Below are 17,678 nucleotides of genomic sequence, written 5' to 3' on the forward strand. Positions count from 1 at the left end.
CAAACAAATCACAAGATGATGAAGATCTTAACTATTTGGAAGAAATTAACCATGTAAGTCAATAGGTAGTAATGTGAGATCGTCTAATTATTCATCTACTTATCTTTTAATTAATGTTTTTTTGTTCACATATATACAGATTACAGAAAGAAGAAGTTACAAAATTGCTTTTACAGCTAAGGGAATATCTTTAATTGGAAACATATTAGTTGAGGCGATGAACGGTTGAGTCTCTTTAATTTGAATCTTCTTATTTGTTGGTGCATGTTTTGATTGATTGTTTGGTGAAAGTAAGAACTTATGATGGGCTTAACTTGCATCATTTTTTTTTTTTGAATTGCACTAATGGCTTTTCTTTACATGTCACAGTTAATTGGAATTTTTTGGGAGTTCATCATAATCAAATTCATTGTACGTGGTTCTTTTATTCCTATGCGTCTACGCATCGTATGCATCGTGAAGCCAGGGCCGGCTCATTTGGGGGGGACAAGCGGTGCGAACGTCTCGGGCCCAAGCCCGTGTCCCCCTGTACAATACTAATTAAGGGGTCTAATTATTTTATAAATTTATATTTTTATATATTAAAAAATTATAAATATAATAAATAAAATTAAAAAAGGTCCAAAATTATTTGATATGTATATAGTTTTATTTTTATTACAAAATATACAAAATATTACTGATTAAATTTTAAAAATATTTTAAACATTATCTGTATATAAATTTTACAGGGTAAAAAAAAATTTTCTCGCCCTAGAACCTCTAATAATGTTGAGCCGGCCCTGCGTGAAACTGATGCATGCATTTGTGTTATTTTATCAGCCCGAGTCGTGCTGTTAGATTACGAAAAGGGAGCACTGGAAAAAAGATTCGAATGACATGATATAAATGTATATATATGCTCAAGTTTTTTTTTTTGCTAAAATTTGGTGCATATATATTCTAGTTACTATTGATTGTTGTTGCAACAAAGAAAATAAGTGGGGACATGGCTGAATTGCTAATGAAATACCGGCTAATATTTAGAGCACAGTTTCTAATAGGGATTGTTATACCGGCTAATAAATCACATTCATTTAGCTATTGTGTACGTATGCTACGCAGTATAAATGAGAACTAACTGGAAATGAGAGATTGTTATAATGATCGATAATCAGATTAGCATTAAAATACGGAGTGCTCACTTTCGAAGAAATGAGAGTAAAGATGTTAATATACACGTGTGCGTGTAATAAGTAACTTCTTATACAAGTAATAACTAAATACCCTTACATTACGTAATGCTATTCCTAACTGTAAACCTATGTAGTGCTTCCATTATTGTTGTCCACAGTCCATGCCTTTTTAGAAAAACTTTAGTTTCTTAAAATTTAATTGCCAACAAGCATCATTACATTCACCAAAAGAAAAATAAACAAACCTATCCCGTGAGATATGGGTCGAAGTCTTTTTTATTTTTGTGTTTATACCTCTTCTTTAATTTTCAAAGTAATGTCTGTTTTAACATATTCTTTCACAATTGGGATCACTATATATAATTTCATCGAGTTCATCACCATAAAATTGAACAGTTACACCTACTTAGTTGACCTATTTTAAACTTATGCTCTTGTAAACTGTGCGTTTCAAAAATGTAGGCATTCGCAAATGGGACTTGAAGACAAAAGAAAATGTATATACGATAACGAGTCGGGAAACAAAAAGAATCTCGACATTTTGAAACAATTGGGCCTTAGTTATTGATATCGAATCTGAAGGCCTACAATACGGGGCCCATTTTAAAAGAGTTGGGCCTTAGTTATATAACTGAGCGGGCCAGTATCGGAAATCCCGAAAGTACCCTTTGCCTTGTAGGATGAGTCAATAGATCTTGACTTAGGGTCAGACTATATATTCTCACCAACCTCCCAATGCGGAGACCTCGAAGTGAACTTACTCACTAATTTTTAAGGAGGGAAGAGAAGTTAGGTGAAACCAAAAGCAATGGCCCCTTCGCTCGCCGCCGTTAACCGAGATCTCGCCGCCGCATCTCCGGACAACGCTCCGGCGAAAGGACGTGCTTCGGTCTACAGCGAAGTCCAGTCTAGCCGGATCAACAACGCCCTTCCTTTGCCTTCCGTACTCAAAGGAGCCTTCAAAACCGTCGAAGGACCCGCTAGCTCCGCCGCCGGGAACCCAGGTTAGGGTTTCTCCGTCTGATCTGATCAAACTACTTTCGATTTGGATTTTGTTTGTTTTTTTGTATACAAGTCTAGATCTTGTTTACAGATCTGTGTTCCTGAGGATTTCGTGTTGCTTTTTTGTTTATATGATTGCAGATGAGATTGCCAAGTTGTTTCCTGGTCTGTATGGTCAGCCGTCTGTGTCAGTTGTTCCAGATCAGAGTGCAGATTTATCGGGACAGAAGCTGAAGATCGGAGTTGTTTTGTCTGGTGGTCAGGCGCCTGGTGGACACAATGTGATCTCTGGATTGTTCGGTAAGGGTTTAATTTCTATGCCAAGTTAATGTTTTTCTTCACTTTATTAAATTTTTTTTCTTTTTGGGCTTTTAGATTACTTGCAGGAGCGTGCTAAAGGAAGCACCTTTTACGGGTTTAAGGGTGGTCCAGCTGGTATCATGAAGTGCAAATACGTTGAGTTGAATGCTGAGTACATTCTTCCTTACAGGAACCAGGTGCTTCCTTGTTACAAACTTTGTTATTTGATTGGGATTCTAGAAATTCAATTATCGTTTTATGTTGATGTTGATGTGGTTTTAATTCTCTTTTGGTATCAACAGGGTGGGTTTGACATGATCTGCAGTGGAAGAGACAAGATTGAAACGCCTGAGCAGGTGGGATATTTTTTTTGGGTAGTTTGATTTGTTACTGTTTCCATAGTTATATGCAGTGGATAACTCTGTGTTGGCTCACATGTGCAGTTTAAACAAGCTGAAGAAACAGCAAAGAAACTAGATTTGGATGGATTGGTGGTTATCGGTGGAGATGACTCCAACACCAATGCTTGTCTCCTTGCTGAAAACTTCAGGTATTCCTTGGTGTCTAATCCTCTATGTCTGTTTTTGAACCTTGTGAACAGAATGTCTAGTGGTTATCTGATTCGACATTTGACTTATTTTAACTGGTGTGATTAGGAGTAAGAACTTGAAAACCAGAGTCATTGGGTGCCCCAAGACCATTGATGGTGATTTGAAATGCAAGGAGGTTCCTACCAGTTTTGGGTTTGATACAGCTTGCAAGGTGAGCTTTAGTTCTCATCAATTTTTGTCTAAGATCCGTCTTTTCTCTAAAAATGTTTGCTTCCCACACAGTTATTGGTACATAGCTAATCGTAGGCTGTTGATTAGTATATTGAAGGAAGCTTATTATAACATTCTATTGCTTATGCAGATTTACTCTGAAATGATTGGAAATGTCATGATTGATGCAAGGTCAACTGGAAAGTACTATCATTGTAAGTAACTGGGTGATTTAAAGTTTTTATTCTTGCAGCATTTCTGTTGTCGTCTATGTTCTTACTGATGCCTGCAACGTTGTATCACATTTTCATTACAGTTGTACGACTTATGGGTCGTGCTGCTTCCCACATCACGCTTGAGTGTGCTTTACAAACTCACCCAAACATAACCATTATTGGAGAAGAGGTATGCTCTTGATATAATTAGACTGCATATGAGATTCATTTTGGTGACACTTTTCCGTTGAAGCAAATAATCTATTTCATTGTGGGTTATTGTTTCTGAGAGACCTCCCATGTGCCTCAGTAGATCAGTCTATATTTACTCATGTTTGATCTGGATATACTCTTTTGCAGGTGTCTGCCCAGAAGCAGACTTTGAAGAATGTCACGGACTACATGGTTGATGTTATCTGCAAGCGTGCTGAACTTGGTTACAACTACGGTGTTATTCTGATTCCAGAAGGTTTGATCGATTTTATTCCCGAGGTGTGTTTCCGCTGCAAAACACTGAAGTTACCACTTTTAAGACAGTTAATTAAAGATGATTGTTCTTCTTAACTGATGATTACTATTAATTTTTGACTTGTCAGGTTCAGGAGCTGATCGCAGAACTGAATGAAATTCTTGCAAATGAGGTGGTTGATGAAAGTGGACTGTGGAAGAAGAAGCTCACCGAACAATCCCTGAAGCTGTTTGATCTTCTGCCTGAAGCGATTCAGGAACAGCTGATGCTCGAAAGAGACCCACATGGAAATGTCCAGGTAACTGATCATTGTCTTGTCTACTCATATACTACTTTTCCACCTACGTCTCTCATAATCATTCCTCATCTTGATAGGTGGCCAAGATTGAGACTGAGAAGATGCTTATTCAAATGGTTGAAACTGAACTGGAGAAAAGAAAGCAAGCTGGTTCATACAAGGGACAATTCATGGGGCAGTCTCATTTCTTCGGGTACTTTCTCTCACATTTTGTTCTTTCAATGAATAATACATTGTTTATTTTATCAATGTGAAGAACACAATCTCGATTAATTGCTTCCATTGACATGGATACAGGTATGAAGGAAGATGCGGTTTGCCTACAAATTTTGATGCAACCTACTGTTACGCACTTGGTTATGGCGCTGGAGTTCTCCTCAACAGTGGAAAAACCGGACTGATTTCTTCGGTTTGTACTCAATCATTTTCCATTCAAATAAGTTTTCTCAATGTTTATAATGTATCTGTTGAGTGTGAACATAGCTTCCTTTAGTAAACTAGTTTGTGCGTGGAATGAGATGAGTTATTTATTGGCGCAGGTCGGGAACTTGGCTGCTCCAGTGGAAGAATGGACTGTAGGTGGGACTGCTCTCACAGCCTTGATGGATGTCGAGAGGAGACACGGTATGAAAATAATCAAATCAGTAAAGTTTGCTAAGAAGTAAGAACCATTCGAATTGTGGATATTAAGAAACATGGGTTGATTATTAACTTGCAGGTAAGTTCAAGCCTGTGATCAAGAAAGCAATGGTGGAACTTGAAGGTGAATCTTTGATCCTTTTTCTCACAGTCCTTGTGCGGCGGTTAAATGGTCATATACTAAGTTTTTTTCATTTTGAATCTGCAGGTGCGCCGTTTAAGAAATTCGCATCGCTGCGTGAGGAGTGGGCTTTGAAGAACCGATACATCAGCCCTGGTTCGTTACATCTTCTTTTATTCTAAACAATGCATCTTTTGTTTCTCTGGTGCTCATCGTTCTCTTTGCGGAAATGTTATTGTCTTGTAGGTCCAATCCAGTTCACGGGACCTGGTTCGGATGCTCTCAGCCACACTCTACTTCTCGAACTCGGGGCTCAATAATCTCTGAGTAACCGGCCTTCCTTTCATTCTACTTCTCGGTTTTTTGCTTTCCTTGGGATTTCACGTTTGGTCTTCTTTTTTAAATCTTGAAACCTATGTCTCCATTTTTACCGTTAAGCTTTCATCACTCTAATTGTTTTTTTCGTTTTCTGTTGTGTTCTTGAACATATAATAATATGGAGCTTAAATCTAATTCAAAGTTCCAATGTTGCAGTGCCAATCGGTACTAGATTATACTAGGTTCTATAAGCTTTTATCAGGAACATCTTTAGCTTCTAGATTCAGTAAATGCTCACTTGGTATTATTAGTTTCCAGTGTTCATAGAATACATATATATGCAACTTAAACCCACATTATTTCTTGGAAGGTCCCATTAGAGCTTATTGCCTGGAACTTGGAATGTTGGGTGGTGATACACGATCAAGGAGGAGAGTGTAGTTAGGAAATTATGACGTGCCAAAAAAAAAATCAACAGCAGGACGGGTTGTTTCTGTTAATAGCTAAACTAGGGGGATAAAACATGAATATAGTTTAAAACATGGGGGACTAAAGTTGTAAGTTTAGCTGTAAAACAAAGGAGGATTGAAACAATAAATAGACCGACTGAAATTCAGACAAATCTCTGTCGGAAGAGAAGCTAAACTCGGCAAAGCTTTCGCGCTCTTATTTATAGCAATTTCGTTCTTCCGTTAGTTTAGTCTCTCTTTCTCTCTCTCCTTTTCTCGATCCAGAGACAAGAGGAGAGAGAGAAATAGACCAGGGAGGAACTTGTGTTTTGATCATGGAACATGAGAGACCTGACGTAGAGAGACCTGAGTCACGTGATCTTCTTCTTCCGGTATGCGGAGTTCCACCGGCATATTCCCCGCTTCTCAGCCCGACCCGTTTTTTCCCATTGTCGGGAGAACCGAGTCCGAGACAAACGATAAAGCGTGGGAAGAAGAACAGATTAATCCGTACTTGGTACGAGCAAAGAACGGCTACAACAGCCATCGGCGTAATCGTCATTTTGGGCGTCTTCTTCCTTGTGAATTGGTTAATGCTCTCTCGTCTTCACGAAGGACGAGTTTGGCTTCGAAAAGGGTTCGCTAAGAATACATACCAGATCCCTAAATGGGTTTCTTCTACACAGGTAAAAAAAAAATTATAAGCTTTCTTGTCTCCCAAGAAAACAGAATAATAGACTGAAAATATCAATGATGTACAACGTTGTTGTTGTGGACCAGAACGTTGAGGTTAGAAGGTTTGGAAAATCAAAGAGAAAACATAATGGAACATATGATAGAATGTTGGGTTTGGCCGCTCAGGCTTTGCTAGAGGTAACGTTTTCTCCAAAATCTAATCCGTAACATTTATTATGTTATCACTGCTTGTTGTTATTACGTTGTAATGGTGTTTGATTGGAGCAGAACAAACGTGAGCCAAAAGAGTTATGGCAGGAGCCAAAGGCACAAGCTTTGGCTTGGAAGCCATGCGCTGATCAACGCTCTTGGTCTCCTGATGGTCGCATTCTCTCCCTCTTTTTTTTTTTTTTTTTTTGCTTTAAGACTGGATCAAGCTTGTTTCCTATGGAGTTTTCTTTATTTAATTTATTTTCCTGATTTTTTAGATGGAGAAAATGGATATATTATGGTAACTGCAAACGGAGGGATAAATCAACAAAGAGTTGCTGTAAGTATTCTTCTCCTTTGTCCTTCAAGTTGCCTTTTGAAATTTCTCTATCATCATATCATGAGACCGCGGGATACTTTTCACAGGTATGTAATATCGTTGTTGTAGCTCGTTTGCTCAATGCGTCTCTAGTCATTCCAAAATTCATGTTAAGCGACGTTTGGACAGATGCAAGGTAACTATTGTAAGCTCCTCGTCCTTTCTCCTCTGTCTCTACAACATTTACGAGTCATATTCATGAAGAAACATTACATATATAATAATGTATTTGACTTTGATACATCATAGTCAGTTCGGAGATATTTATCAAGAGGAACATTTTATCAAATACTTGTCGCCTGATATTCGGATAGTAAAGGAGCTACCAAAAGAGCTTCGATCTTTGGATCTTGAAGCAATCGGCAGCGTTGTGAGTTTACACTTTGGTTATTTTATGCGGACAATCTCATCTTCCTTCTCTTTTTGTTTTGTTCATGTTTAGCACTTTATATCTTTTAAGGTTACGGATGTGGATGTGATGAAAGAAGCCAAACCAGACTTCTATATGAAACACATTCTCCCTATACTACACAAGAACAAAGTAATCCATTTTGTTGGATTCAGCAACCGCTTGGCCTTTGATCCAATGCCATTTGACTTACAGGTTAGACATTTTTCTTTTAATCATTTTATTACCTCATTTGATCTAAACTTTTTTTGGTTGGAAGTAGAGGCTTCGGTGTAGATGTAACTTCCACGCGCTAAACTTCGTCCCGAGAATACAAGAAACAGGAGCGTTGATCGTGAAGAGGTTGCGTAACAGCAGTGGATCTTACCTTGCACCACTTGACGTGCATCTCCTCGGTCCAAAATCCGCTTCTTCTTTAATCTTGGACAACAAGTCTGATCCTCCTGCGCGGAAGAAGGCTTCTTCTTCTATTTCTTCTAAGTATCTTGCTCTCCATCTACGGTTTGAAATAGACATGGTGGCTCACTCTCTCTGTTACTTCGGAGGAGGTGAAAGGGAACAGAAAGAGTTGGATTCTTATCGCCAAAAACACTTTCCCTCCCTCTCCACTCTAACCAAAACAAAAAAGTTTGTTCTTATTTTCTTTTAAACTTGAGTATCATCCTCTTCCTTGTGTTTCAAGTCTAAGCCCTAAATTGCTCTTTTTTTTTTTTCAGATTCCCATCTCCAGATGCTTTGAGGACGGAAGGACTTTGTCCATTAACACCTGAAGAAGCCGTGCTTATGCTCGTGGCTCTTGGCTTCAACCGTGAAACTCGAGTCTTTGTAGCTGGTGCACATATATACGGAGGAAACAAAAGGTTAGCTGCCTTAACCAGCTTGTACCCTAACCTAGTCACCAAAGAGAAACTACTCTCTCCATCTGAGTTACAACCTTTCAAGAACTTCTCTTCTCAGGTAATAAAGAAACTAGGATATTCTTTGTCACTGACAAATAATTTGTTTAAAACGTTATATGTTGTGTCTGTAGCTAGCGGCTTTAGATTTCATCGGTTGTGCTGCGGCAAACGCTTTTGCGATGACGGATTCAGGGAGCCAGTTATCGTCTCTTGTATCGGGTTATCGGATATATTATGGAGGTGGGAAGATGCCGACGATTAGACCGAACAAACGGAGACTTTCGGACATATTGTTGAAGAACAATACGATAGCGTGGAACGTGTTTGAGAAGAGAGTGAGAAAAGCGATTAGACAGACAAAACATGTCTTCGCTAGACCTACTGGACGCAGTGTTTACCGTTACCCAAGATGTAAAGAATGCATGTGTAATGATCAATAACTTTGTTTCTTTTTTTTTTCTTTTTGGCCGTTCGGTTATATTGAGATGGTTCTTTATGTAACCTCCTAACGAGGGATCCTTTTTTATCCTTTTTTCCGGCATTGTAATCCCTTAAAAGTTAACACGTTCGAGTTGAGTTTCTGTAATGAATACATGGTTTTGGTTGTGCGATTGATGAAGATAGTACATGGTTCGACATTCTAGTTTGGTGTGAGCTGGATGATTTTCAGATCTTATCTTCTCGCAAAATTTGGCAATTCGTTAAACAAAAAAAAAAATTTTTGGCAATTCGTATAGAACTATAAGTCTATAACACATGCAGCTTATACGTAGCAAACAGATTTTTAGTAGTTAGGGTTTTGAGGTTTCAACAACAAATCTGATATTATCGATGTTTCTGATGAGTAACACTCCCATATTAACAACAATTAATGAAGAAAATAACCAAACCATATGATATGTTTTTTGATTGTTTGCCATTAGATGAGGAGAGATTTCCATGAACAACGTCAATTAATATCAACAAATCCAACAGAAAAAAAGACAAACCAATAGTCAATAAACATAAACAACCGATTAGCAAAAGAACAAAAAAGGAAGATCAAAACCCTAGTATAGCCGTAAACTGAATAGGGTAATTAGAACGTCAAAACCCGCCTCTAAGAGCAAGAACAAGATGAAGAATAGAACCACGTTCGACGTTGTAATGTTTGGCGGTTTGGTCATCAGCAAGTTGTTTACCAGTGTAGATTATCCTTTGTTGAAGAGGAGGAATCCCTTCTATTTCTTCAATTCTTTCCTTGATTCTAGCAATCGTGTCCATTGGATCGATCTCAAATTCTATTTCTTTACCTGTCAGAGTCTTCACTTTGATTTCTATCATCTTTTATTTTCTTTCCTTAGAGCTCAATTTTTCTCTATCGCTCTCTATATCTGATTCATCCTTGCATTGTGTGTATTATATATATATACATATCCACGGGTTAGAATCCTTTAGTGATTTGGAATAAACTCACCCACTAGAGGTTTTAACCTTTTGTTTTAGGAATAAGGTCAATTTTTGGAATACATTCTTCCTTTTTTTAAGGAAAAGGAAAAACTCAGATAAATCCATAATTTTTATTATTCTGAAACTTAGATAAACTGAGATAAAACCAAAATAGTCTTTTTTTTATTTTTAAATTTTAAATATTTTTTTTAAACAAAAAAAAAATTGAAACTCTATCTCCAAAACCTCACCCCTTTACTATCAATCCTAAGTATAGATTAGTTAACCCTAGGGTAAAATACATATTTTGAGTTTAATAAAATTTATTTTGGTCATTTTTTATTGATTGATATTTTTGTGATAAAAACTTAAAAATGACTATCTTACGAAATTTTTCATTTTACATATTTAATTAGTAGATTTTAGCAGATTAATGTACATCCCAACAACTAACGTTTCAAATACTCATTTGGTGTTTTAGAACCAATTTTTATTAACATACCACCAAAATTTAATGGTTTCAGTTCCTAAAATAGAAAAAAAATCATAATAATTTTTGTTTTTGTAAATCCATCCAAAATTTTGTAACTTGTTCAGATAAATTATTATTCAACTTTGGTAACTGTTGACAAACCCTCTTGTTAATAAACTTTGGTTATTGTTGACAATCCTCTTATTCAACGTCGGCGTTAGAGTACTTTTCATGGTTAGAAACTTGAAAGTTTTGAAAAAGATATATTAATATTAAAATTATATTTTTTTTAACTAGTTAATCATTTATTTGAATGACAAGTGTCTTTTTCAGTATCCCATCGGTTTTTAAAATTCATAAATAAGAACTTTTACTCATTTTTACTCTTAATTTTATTTTTTTCTTTAAATATTAAAAACTCTTCCTAATATTACTATTGGAGATGCTCTTTTTTTATTATAACGCTGATTTATTATGATATTACATTTATGATAAATATTACATAGACGATTCAACAACCGATAATATTAGATGTCTTATGAAGATCTACGCCTAACTGTATCATATGAACCGTCCTATGAAGATCCGCTTCTAACCAAATTTATTTGCGCCATGTTGAAGATCTCTTGTAAGCTTTTCGTCTATAGTGTTCATTAATAAATTACTAGACTTGAAAGCTAGATTTCTTGTAATCTAGAAATTGTATAGTCTAGGATTTGAACCGTAGATTTAAGTGTATAAGTCTTTAAATTTTAATCAGTAGCCTACAGTGCTTTCACCGTTGGAAGTGCTCTTAGATTCAGGTATTTGGCTAATTGTCTCTTTACAAAACTATTCTTAATTGGATTAGTGCACTCACGCTCGAACACACGGCGCGTGACATTCTCCATTGTACTCGCTTGAATCAAAGAGAAGGCCACGTGACACGAACGCGGAGTCCACCGTTGCCGCCCCACGGAGCATCCAACGCTTGCCACCCCCACGTGGCAGCTAACTTATTTCTGAATCAAATCTAATGATAATTGACTAATCAAATGATAACTACTTGCCATCTACTAATTACTATTCTTACGTATTCCGTTTCATGGCTATATTCACATTGCATCTAAGATATCTCTAATGGCACACAATAATTTTTTTTATATTTTACTCTATTATATAATTATAATAGAATGAAATATAGAAAAAAATATTGTCTACCATTGTACCACTTATTCTTTTTTTTTGTCCAAAAAAAGAAAATTTATTCTTTTAATTTCTCAGTTCTCACGGTTATTTATAATAAATTGTAATCAATCAGAATAAATTTACTAATGTAAAATATTTAGATGAATATTTTTTCGCTATTTTATTTGTTTGAAAGTCTGTCATCTTAACAAATCATTTAATATATTAATCATCGTATAAAAAGAATAATAATTAACATATCAAATTCAATCTAGTGGAGATGGGTACCAATATTTTTCTTTCGGAGATTGTAAAAATAAAAAGATGAAAATGGGTATATAGTACGCAATTAATATAAAAAGCATGGGGTTACTTAACGCCTGACAAATACTCCTAAATAAATAGTGAATTTAAAGCAAACCTGAGAAAGACTATATGGAATTCAACTTTGAAGAAAGAGCTTGAGGCAATACGGGGACCAACGTCACATTATTATATTCATTCACCCACTGTATAAAGAATATTAAAAAATGAACAAAAAGCTTTTCCGTGTCAAAGGTTTTTTTAAAACTTTTCTTCTTCCTCTTTCTTCCTCGTCCGTGTTGTTTCAGCGTTTTCCACAGTTAAGAAAAACGTCACAACGTCTCTATTTCTAGAGATCTATCTCTCCGGTTTCTCTGTTCTTTGTTTGTGTAATTTTACAAGAGTTTGGAGAATACTTGTCAAGCTTCTGTCGTCGCGGAGTGACAAATAATCCAAAAGAAATCCTACTCAAGCAATCTGGTTCTCTAGGTTTGTTTCAGCTTTTCTCCTTCAACTGATATAATCCCTATATCTTAATAATCTTGTAGTTAGATTGCTTTTCCAGATTGTTTTTTTAGAAGTTGCATGATAAAGGTATTTTCATTCTCTAAAAGAGACGTTACTGTAAAAGAAAAGAAAATCTAATAAATCTTGATCCAAGGAGTTTAATTCAGTTCATTTCTTATATCTAGTAGTTTGTCTATCATATCTCTGAACTCTTATGTCACTGTTTTATTAGTTCATATATATGTACAGTATATAGATTTTTCTCTTTCGGTATTAGTGAGTATTTAAAGGAATGTTAGACTGAGAAGAAAAAGAGACTTATTAAGGAATGAAACTTAAATGAAGAAATTAAATTCTCTCTTTTTCAATGCTGTGCAAATTTCTTACCATTTTTCCTTTACCAATTTCCTTTTTTTAATATAGATTTTATTGACTTTATCGTTTTATTTTAAATCTTATAAATATAAATTTCCATTTAGAACAAAAAATCACAATAGATATGCTGACTAAAAACATATATTATTAGGGATGAATATTTTGTGGGTGAAGTCTTTCAATTCAAAGGGTTTTGATAGACTTTTGGCCGGAATATTTATGCAGGTGAAAGAACTCGAATTTCAAAGCAGAGTTTTAGATTTGGTAGATTAAGCGAAGAGATTAAGAGATGGCAACACTAGGAGATATTGGAGTAGCCGCAACGATCAACATAATCACTGCCATCATCTTCCTGTTGGCGTTTGCAATTTTAAGGATCCAACCTTTCAACGACAGAGTTTATTTTCCCAAATGGTATCTCAAAGGTATAAGAAGCAGCCCGTTGCATTCAGGTGCTCTTGTCAGCAAGTTTGTCAATGTAAACTTAGGCTCCTACCTGCGTTTCTTGAACTGGATGCCCGCTGCTCTGAAGATGCCCGAGCCTGAGCTTATTGATCATGCCGGCTTGGATTCTGCTGTCTACTTGAGGATTTACTTGATAGGGTATTAATGGTTTTGAACCTCTTCTTGATTTTGCATTGCATCATCTATAAAATTTATTTCTCTGTTTTTTCAGGCTTAAAATCTTTGTACCGATAGCATTACTTGCATGGTCGATTCTTGTACCTGTGAATTGGACAAGCGACGGGCTGCAACTAGCGAAGCTACGTAACGTAACATCTAGTGATATTGATAAGTTATCAATCTCTAATATCGAACGTGGATCAGAGAGGTTTTGGACTCATCTCGTGATGGCTTATGCCTTCACATTCTGGACTTGTTATGTTCTAATGAAAGAGTATGAGAAAGTAGCTTCTATGCGTTTATCATTTCTCCAGTCCGAGCAAAGGCGTCCTGATCAATTCACGGTACAGCTACTTACTACATGGTCAGTTTTTGCCTCCTGATATGTAACACTGCTCTGAGCCGGTTTTGCTTTCACAGGTTTTGGTAAGGAATGTACCATCGGATCCAGATGAGTCCATTAGTGAGAGTGTGGAGCATTACTTCCTTGTTAACCATCCAGACCATTATCTTACACATCAGGTTATTGTAGCTTAATTCTCAGAAAGAATCAGTCTTCTTGTCCCTTTTTTCTTTTTTTTTTTAAATCCTTGTAACTTGATTGTCCAGGTTGTGTACAATGCAAACGATTTGGCGGATTTAGTAGAGAAGAAGAGGAGCACACAGAACTGGCTTGACTATAACCAGTTAAAATATACAAGGAACCAGGATCAAAGACCAAGGATAAAGGTAATTTCAAGACTCGCACAAACTTGAATAAGCTAGATTTTGAGGGCTATAGACGATTTAGTAAATGTTTCAATAAATATTTATTTTTAAAATAAATTTAGGGGTTTATATCTATGTATTTTTTTTCAAATTTTTTGTGGGACTATAGATTAATGCTTCACTGGCCTATGTCCAAGACCGGCATGAAGCTTGCAGTTGGCTCTAATCTGTATTTATGCTGTCTTCTTTGGGAATCCAGACAGGGTTTCTCGGGCTATGGGGAGAGAAAGTTGACGCCATTGATCATTACGTAGCTGAGATCGAGAAACTAAACGACCAAGTAAGTGTTACTATCTTCTCATATATACAACGGTTTCTGTTGGAAATAACTGAAAATGTTTTTTTTTTAATATCTTTTGTAGATAATGGAGGAACGGAAGAAGGTAAAGAAAGATGACAAGAGCGTAATGCCAGCAGCTTTTGTCTCATTTAAAACACGTTGGGGTGCTGCGGTTTGTGCACAGACACAACAGTCTAGAAACCCGACCGAATGGTTAACTGAATGGGCTCCCGAGGCACGAGAGGTGTTTTGGTCAAACCTCGCGATTCCTTATGTTTCTTTAACAGTGAGAAGACTTATAATGCACGTTGCCTTCTTCTTCCTCACTTTCTTCTTCATGATCCCAATAGCCTTTGTTCAGTCCTTAGCAAGTATCGAAGGCATAGAGAAATCTGCTTCTTTCCTCAAACCCATCATAGAGAAGTAAGTCTCTCTCCCTCTGTCTCTCTTGACTAGTTAGTTCATGGCCGTCTTAGGCATAGGCCAGTGAAGCATTGGCATATAATCCCAAAAATTTTGAAAAAAATTACATAGACTTATTTAACATTTTCTTATTAAAATCTTTACTAAATTGTCTACAACTCCAAAATCTCATGGCTGCCCTGAGTTATTTACGTATGAATGCGATGTTGAGTTTGTTACGTTTTTTTTTTTTTTGCAGTGATCTTGTTAAATCGGTTATCCAAGGTTTTCTTCCTGGGATCGTGTTAAAGCTCTTTATAATATTTCTGCCAAGCATTTTGATGGTCATGTCCAAGTTCGAAGGTTTTGTATCGCTATCATCGTTAGAGAGAAGAGCTGCTTTTCGTTATTACATCTTCAACCTCGTCAATGTCTTCCTCGGTAGCATTATCACCGGTTCTGCTTTTGAACAGCTTGATTCTTTCCTTAAACAATCCGCAAATCAGTAAGTCTCCTCTTCTCTGTTTCTCTCTGTTATAGATCTTTTGTGCTTATGTTTTATTCTTGGGACTTGTTAGGATCCCTAGGACGGTTGGAGTAGCTATACCGATAAAAGCAACGTTTTTCATAACATATATAATGGTGGATGGTTGGGCGGGAGTTGCGGGGGAGATCCTGAGGCTGAAACCTTTAATCTTTTTCCATGTAAAGAACTTCTTTTTGGTGAAAACTGAAAAGGATAGAGAAGAAGCTATGAACCCTGGACAGATCAACTTCCACGCGACAGAGCCTAGGATTCAACTCTACTTCCTTCTCGGTCTTGTCTATGCCCCGGTCACTCCTGTTCTACTCCCTTTCATTATAATCTTCTTCGCATTGGCTTACCTCGTCTTTCGTCATCAGGTATAATACTCAAAAACAAGACTCTGTTTCATTCTTTATAACATTTTCAAGATTGATTGATCACACAAGTTGTTCGGTTTGTCAGATCATAAATGTGTACAATCAAGAATACGAAAGCGCGGGTAGGTTCTGGCCTGATGTTCATGGACGTATAATATCGGCGTTGATCATCTCACAAGTTCTTTTACTAGGACTAATGAGCACTAAAGGAGCTGCTCAGTCCACTCCTTTCCTCGTCGCCTTACCGGTTCTCACCTTTTTCTTTCACCGGTTCTGCAAAGGCCGGTACGAACCGGCATTTCTCCGCCACCCCTTGCAGGTCAGTAAAATTCAAACCGAAGATTTTTCACCGGTTTAGGTTAAGTATGTGTGGTTGATCTCATATGGCTTGGTTTTAACAGGAAGCTATGATCAAAGATACATTGGAACAAGCCAGAGAACCGAACTTTAACTTGAAACCTTATCTTAAGAAGGCATATATACATCCGGTTTTTAAAGACGATGAATATGAAGATGTTCGGTCTGAGGTTTCCGGTTATTACCTCGGAGATACGGACGATGAATGTGTTACCGTGCCGACCAAACGTCAGTCTCGGATAACTACGCCGGCTGCTAGTCATGCTAGCGGCGGTTCTATGCGTTCACCATCGTAGGGATAATCTGAACCAATGAAATTTTACTTAACCGGGTTGGTTTTGTGCGGTATATAAAGAAACGGAATCAACCATGTCGGAGATCTCTTTGTTTATTCACTCAAAATTTTGTAAATCGTTACAATTTATTTTGGTTTTGCTTGTTGAGTTGCTTTTCCGGTATTAAGAAAAATAAAAACGTTGCCTAAAAGCAAAACACAGTAAAATTCATTAGTTCGAGTATCAAGAGCATCTCAAATCCAATTCAAATATATAGTTTTTTGCTCTCCAAAATGAATTCTAAAACTTCAAATTTAAAGTTCTAAAGAGTGAAACTTCATATTCATAATTCAAAATTTTAAATATGAAGTTTCATTTTTTTATTTGCATTTTGGTCCTTACAATTACAAATCACGTTTATAATTCTTAAATATTTTCTTGTTTATCATTTTAATCTTCAAAAGTTTTATATTTCATAAATATTTCAAAATTAGTTTTTATAAATTTATATTTTACACATAAAATATGAAGTTTCGCAACTCAAAACCTTAATATTGTATTTGCATTTTGGTCATTATAATTACAAATAACATTAATACTTCTTAAATATTTTCTTGTTTATCATTTTAGTCCTTAAAATTTTTATATTTCATAAATATTTTAACTTAGTTTTTATAAATTTATTTTATATACATAAAATTAAACAAAAAATTTAAAATAAAATTTAAAATATTTTAAAACTAGAATTAAACAACAAGAATGTTGTATTGTGCTTGTAGTTTAATATTTAATTATGTATTTATAATTTTATATTTTAGTTTAAGATTTTATTAATTAATATTAATTAATATTGATGCAATATTTTCATATATGTGTTTGTTATTTATAAAAAAAATTATGAATTTATAGTAACTATGACAAATATTACTGCAAAATACAAATAATTTTAAAGTTTAGTTTGAAATTTTACTTTTGAAAAATAACATCTTGAAACTTCAAATATAGAAAATTTCAGAAACTTCAAAATAGAGAGTGTTTTTGGAGATGCTCTAAGAACCATATAGCCGGAGAAGACAAAATTGAGGTGGTTTGTCATCAGTGTTCTTACTTAATATTGCTGCTGACCGGTTTTTTCAAAAAAGATGGTGATCTACGCCGTCGAACAATCCTTGAAACAGCTGAAAGCATCTCATGCAAAATAGATAAAGAAGATGGTGATCTACGCCGTCGAACAATCCTCGAAAGAGCTGAAAGCATTATTGTCAGGTTTTTAAGCTAAATGCTTAAACTTTTTGTTGTGGCATACAGTATTGTTCCTAGACGTATTTAGCAGGAAGCAGCAGACTTTTTGTAGATTGTAAAACCATGGCGCGATTGTAGTTGGATACTTGACTTTAGTATGCTGCTGTGAAATTGATTCTCCAATTACCTTTTTGAACATTTCTAAGTTGGGAGCCACTCACGTTTTTTGGCATATGAAAATTGAATTACGTATTTT

The 17,678-nt window shown here is 35.9% G+C and overlaps 4 protein-coding genes across 4 annotated transcripts; 3 read left to right on the forward strand and 1 right to left on the reverse strand.

The window, feature by feature from the left end:
* Positions 1-1,900: 1,900 nt before the first annotated feature.
* LOC106450749 (pyrophosphate--fructose 6-phosphate 1-phosphotransferase subunit beta 1) lies at positions 1,901-5,493 on the forward strand. The gene is made up of 16 exons (XM_013892486.3): positions 1,901-2,179; positions 2,319-2,477; positions 2,553-2,674; positions 2,780-2,833; positions 2,921-3,027; positions 3,134-3,239; positions 3,390-3,453; positions 3,555-3,643; positions 3,814-3,945; positions 4,050-4,220; positions 4,298-4,413; positions 4,518-4,629; positions 4,760-4,844; positions 4,939-4,983; positions 5,068-5,136; positions 5,227-5,493. Exons 1-16 carry the CDS (start codon positions 1,984-1,986, stop codon positions 5,298-5,300), a joined length of 1,701 nt encoding a protein of 566 aa, XP_013747940.1. The 5' UTR covers positions 1,901-1,983; the 3' UTR covers positions 5,301-5,493.
* Positions 5,494-5,682: 189 nt separating this feature from the next.
* On the forward strand, positions 5,683-9,017 carry LOC106376250 (O-fucosyltransferase 2-like). The gene is made up of 10 exons (XM_048758034.1): positions 5,683-6,433; positions 6,528-6,620; positions 6,711-6,804; positions 6,911-6,972; positions 7,059-7,147; positions 7,261-7,381; positions 7,472-7,615; positions 7,683-8,047; positions 8,137-8,377; positions 8,451-9,017. The coding sequence occupies exons 1-10, from the start codon at positions 6,083-6,085 to the stop codon at positions 8,757-8,759; spliced, it is 1,869 nt and encodes a 622-aa protein (XP_048613991.1). The 5' UTR covers positions 5,683-6,082; the 3' UTR covers positions 8,760-9,017.
* Positions 9,018-9,255: 238 nt separating this feature from the next.
* Positions 9,256-9,999, reverse strand: LOC106453354 (NEDD8-like protein RUB3). The gene has a single exon (XM_013895609.3). The coding sequence runs from the start codon at positions 9,640-9,642 to the stop codon at positions 9,406-9,408; it is 237 nt and encodes a 78-aa protein (XP_013751063.1). The 5' UTR covers positions 9,643-9,999; the 3' UTR covers positions 9,256-9,405.
* Positions 10,000-11,874: 1,875 nt separating this feature from the next.
* On the forward strand, positions 11,875-16,348 carry LOC106450744 (CSC1-like protein At1g11960). The gene is made up of 11 exons (XM_013892479.3): positions 11,875-12,178; positions 12,797-13,174; positions 13,248-13,539; positions 13,616-13,717; positions 13,805-13,924; positions 14,163-14,243; positions 14,326-14,666; positions 14,905-15,150; positions 15,224-15,548; positions 15,634-15,867; positions 15,950-16,348. Exons 2-11 carry the CDS (start codon positions 12,861-12,863, stop codon positions 16,199-16,201), a joined length of 2,307 nt encoding a protein of 768 aa, XP_013747933.1. The 5' UTR covers positions 11,875-12,178; positions 12,797-12,860; the 3' UTR covers positions 16,202-16,348.
* The last annotated feature ends 1,330 nt before the right edge of the window (positions 16,349-17,678 follow it).

Source organism: Brassica napus, chromosome C5 (genome assembly GCF_020379485.1).
Source record: "Brassica napus cultivar Da-Ae chromosome C5, Da-Ae, whole genome shotgun sequence".
In the NCBI taxonomy this organism is placed as follows: domain Eukaryota; kingdom Viridiplantae; phylum Streptophyta; class Magnoliopsida; order Brassicales; family Brassicaceae; genus Brassica; species Brassica napus.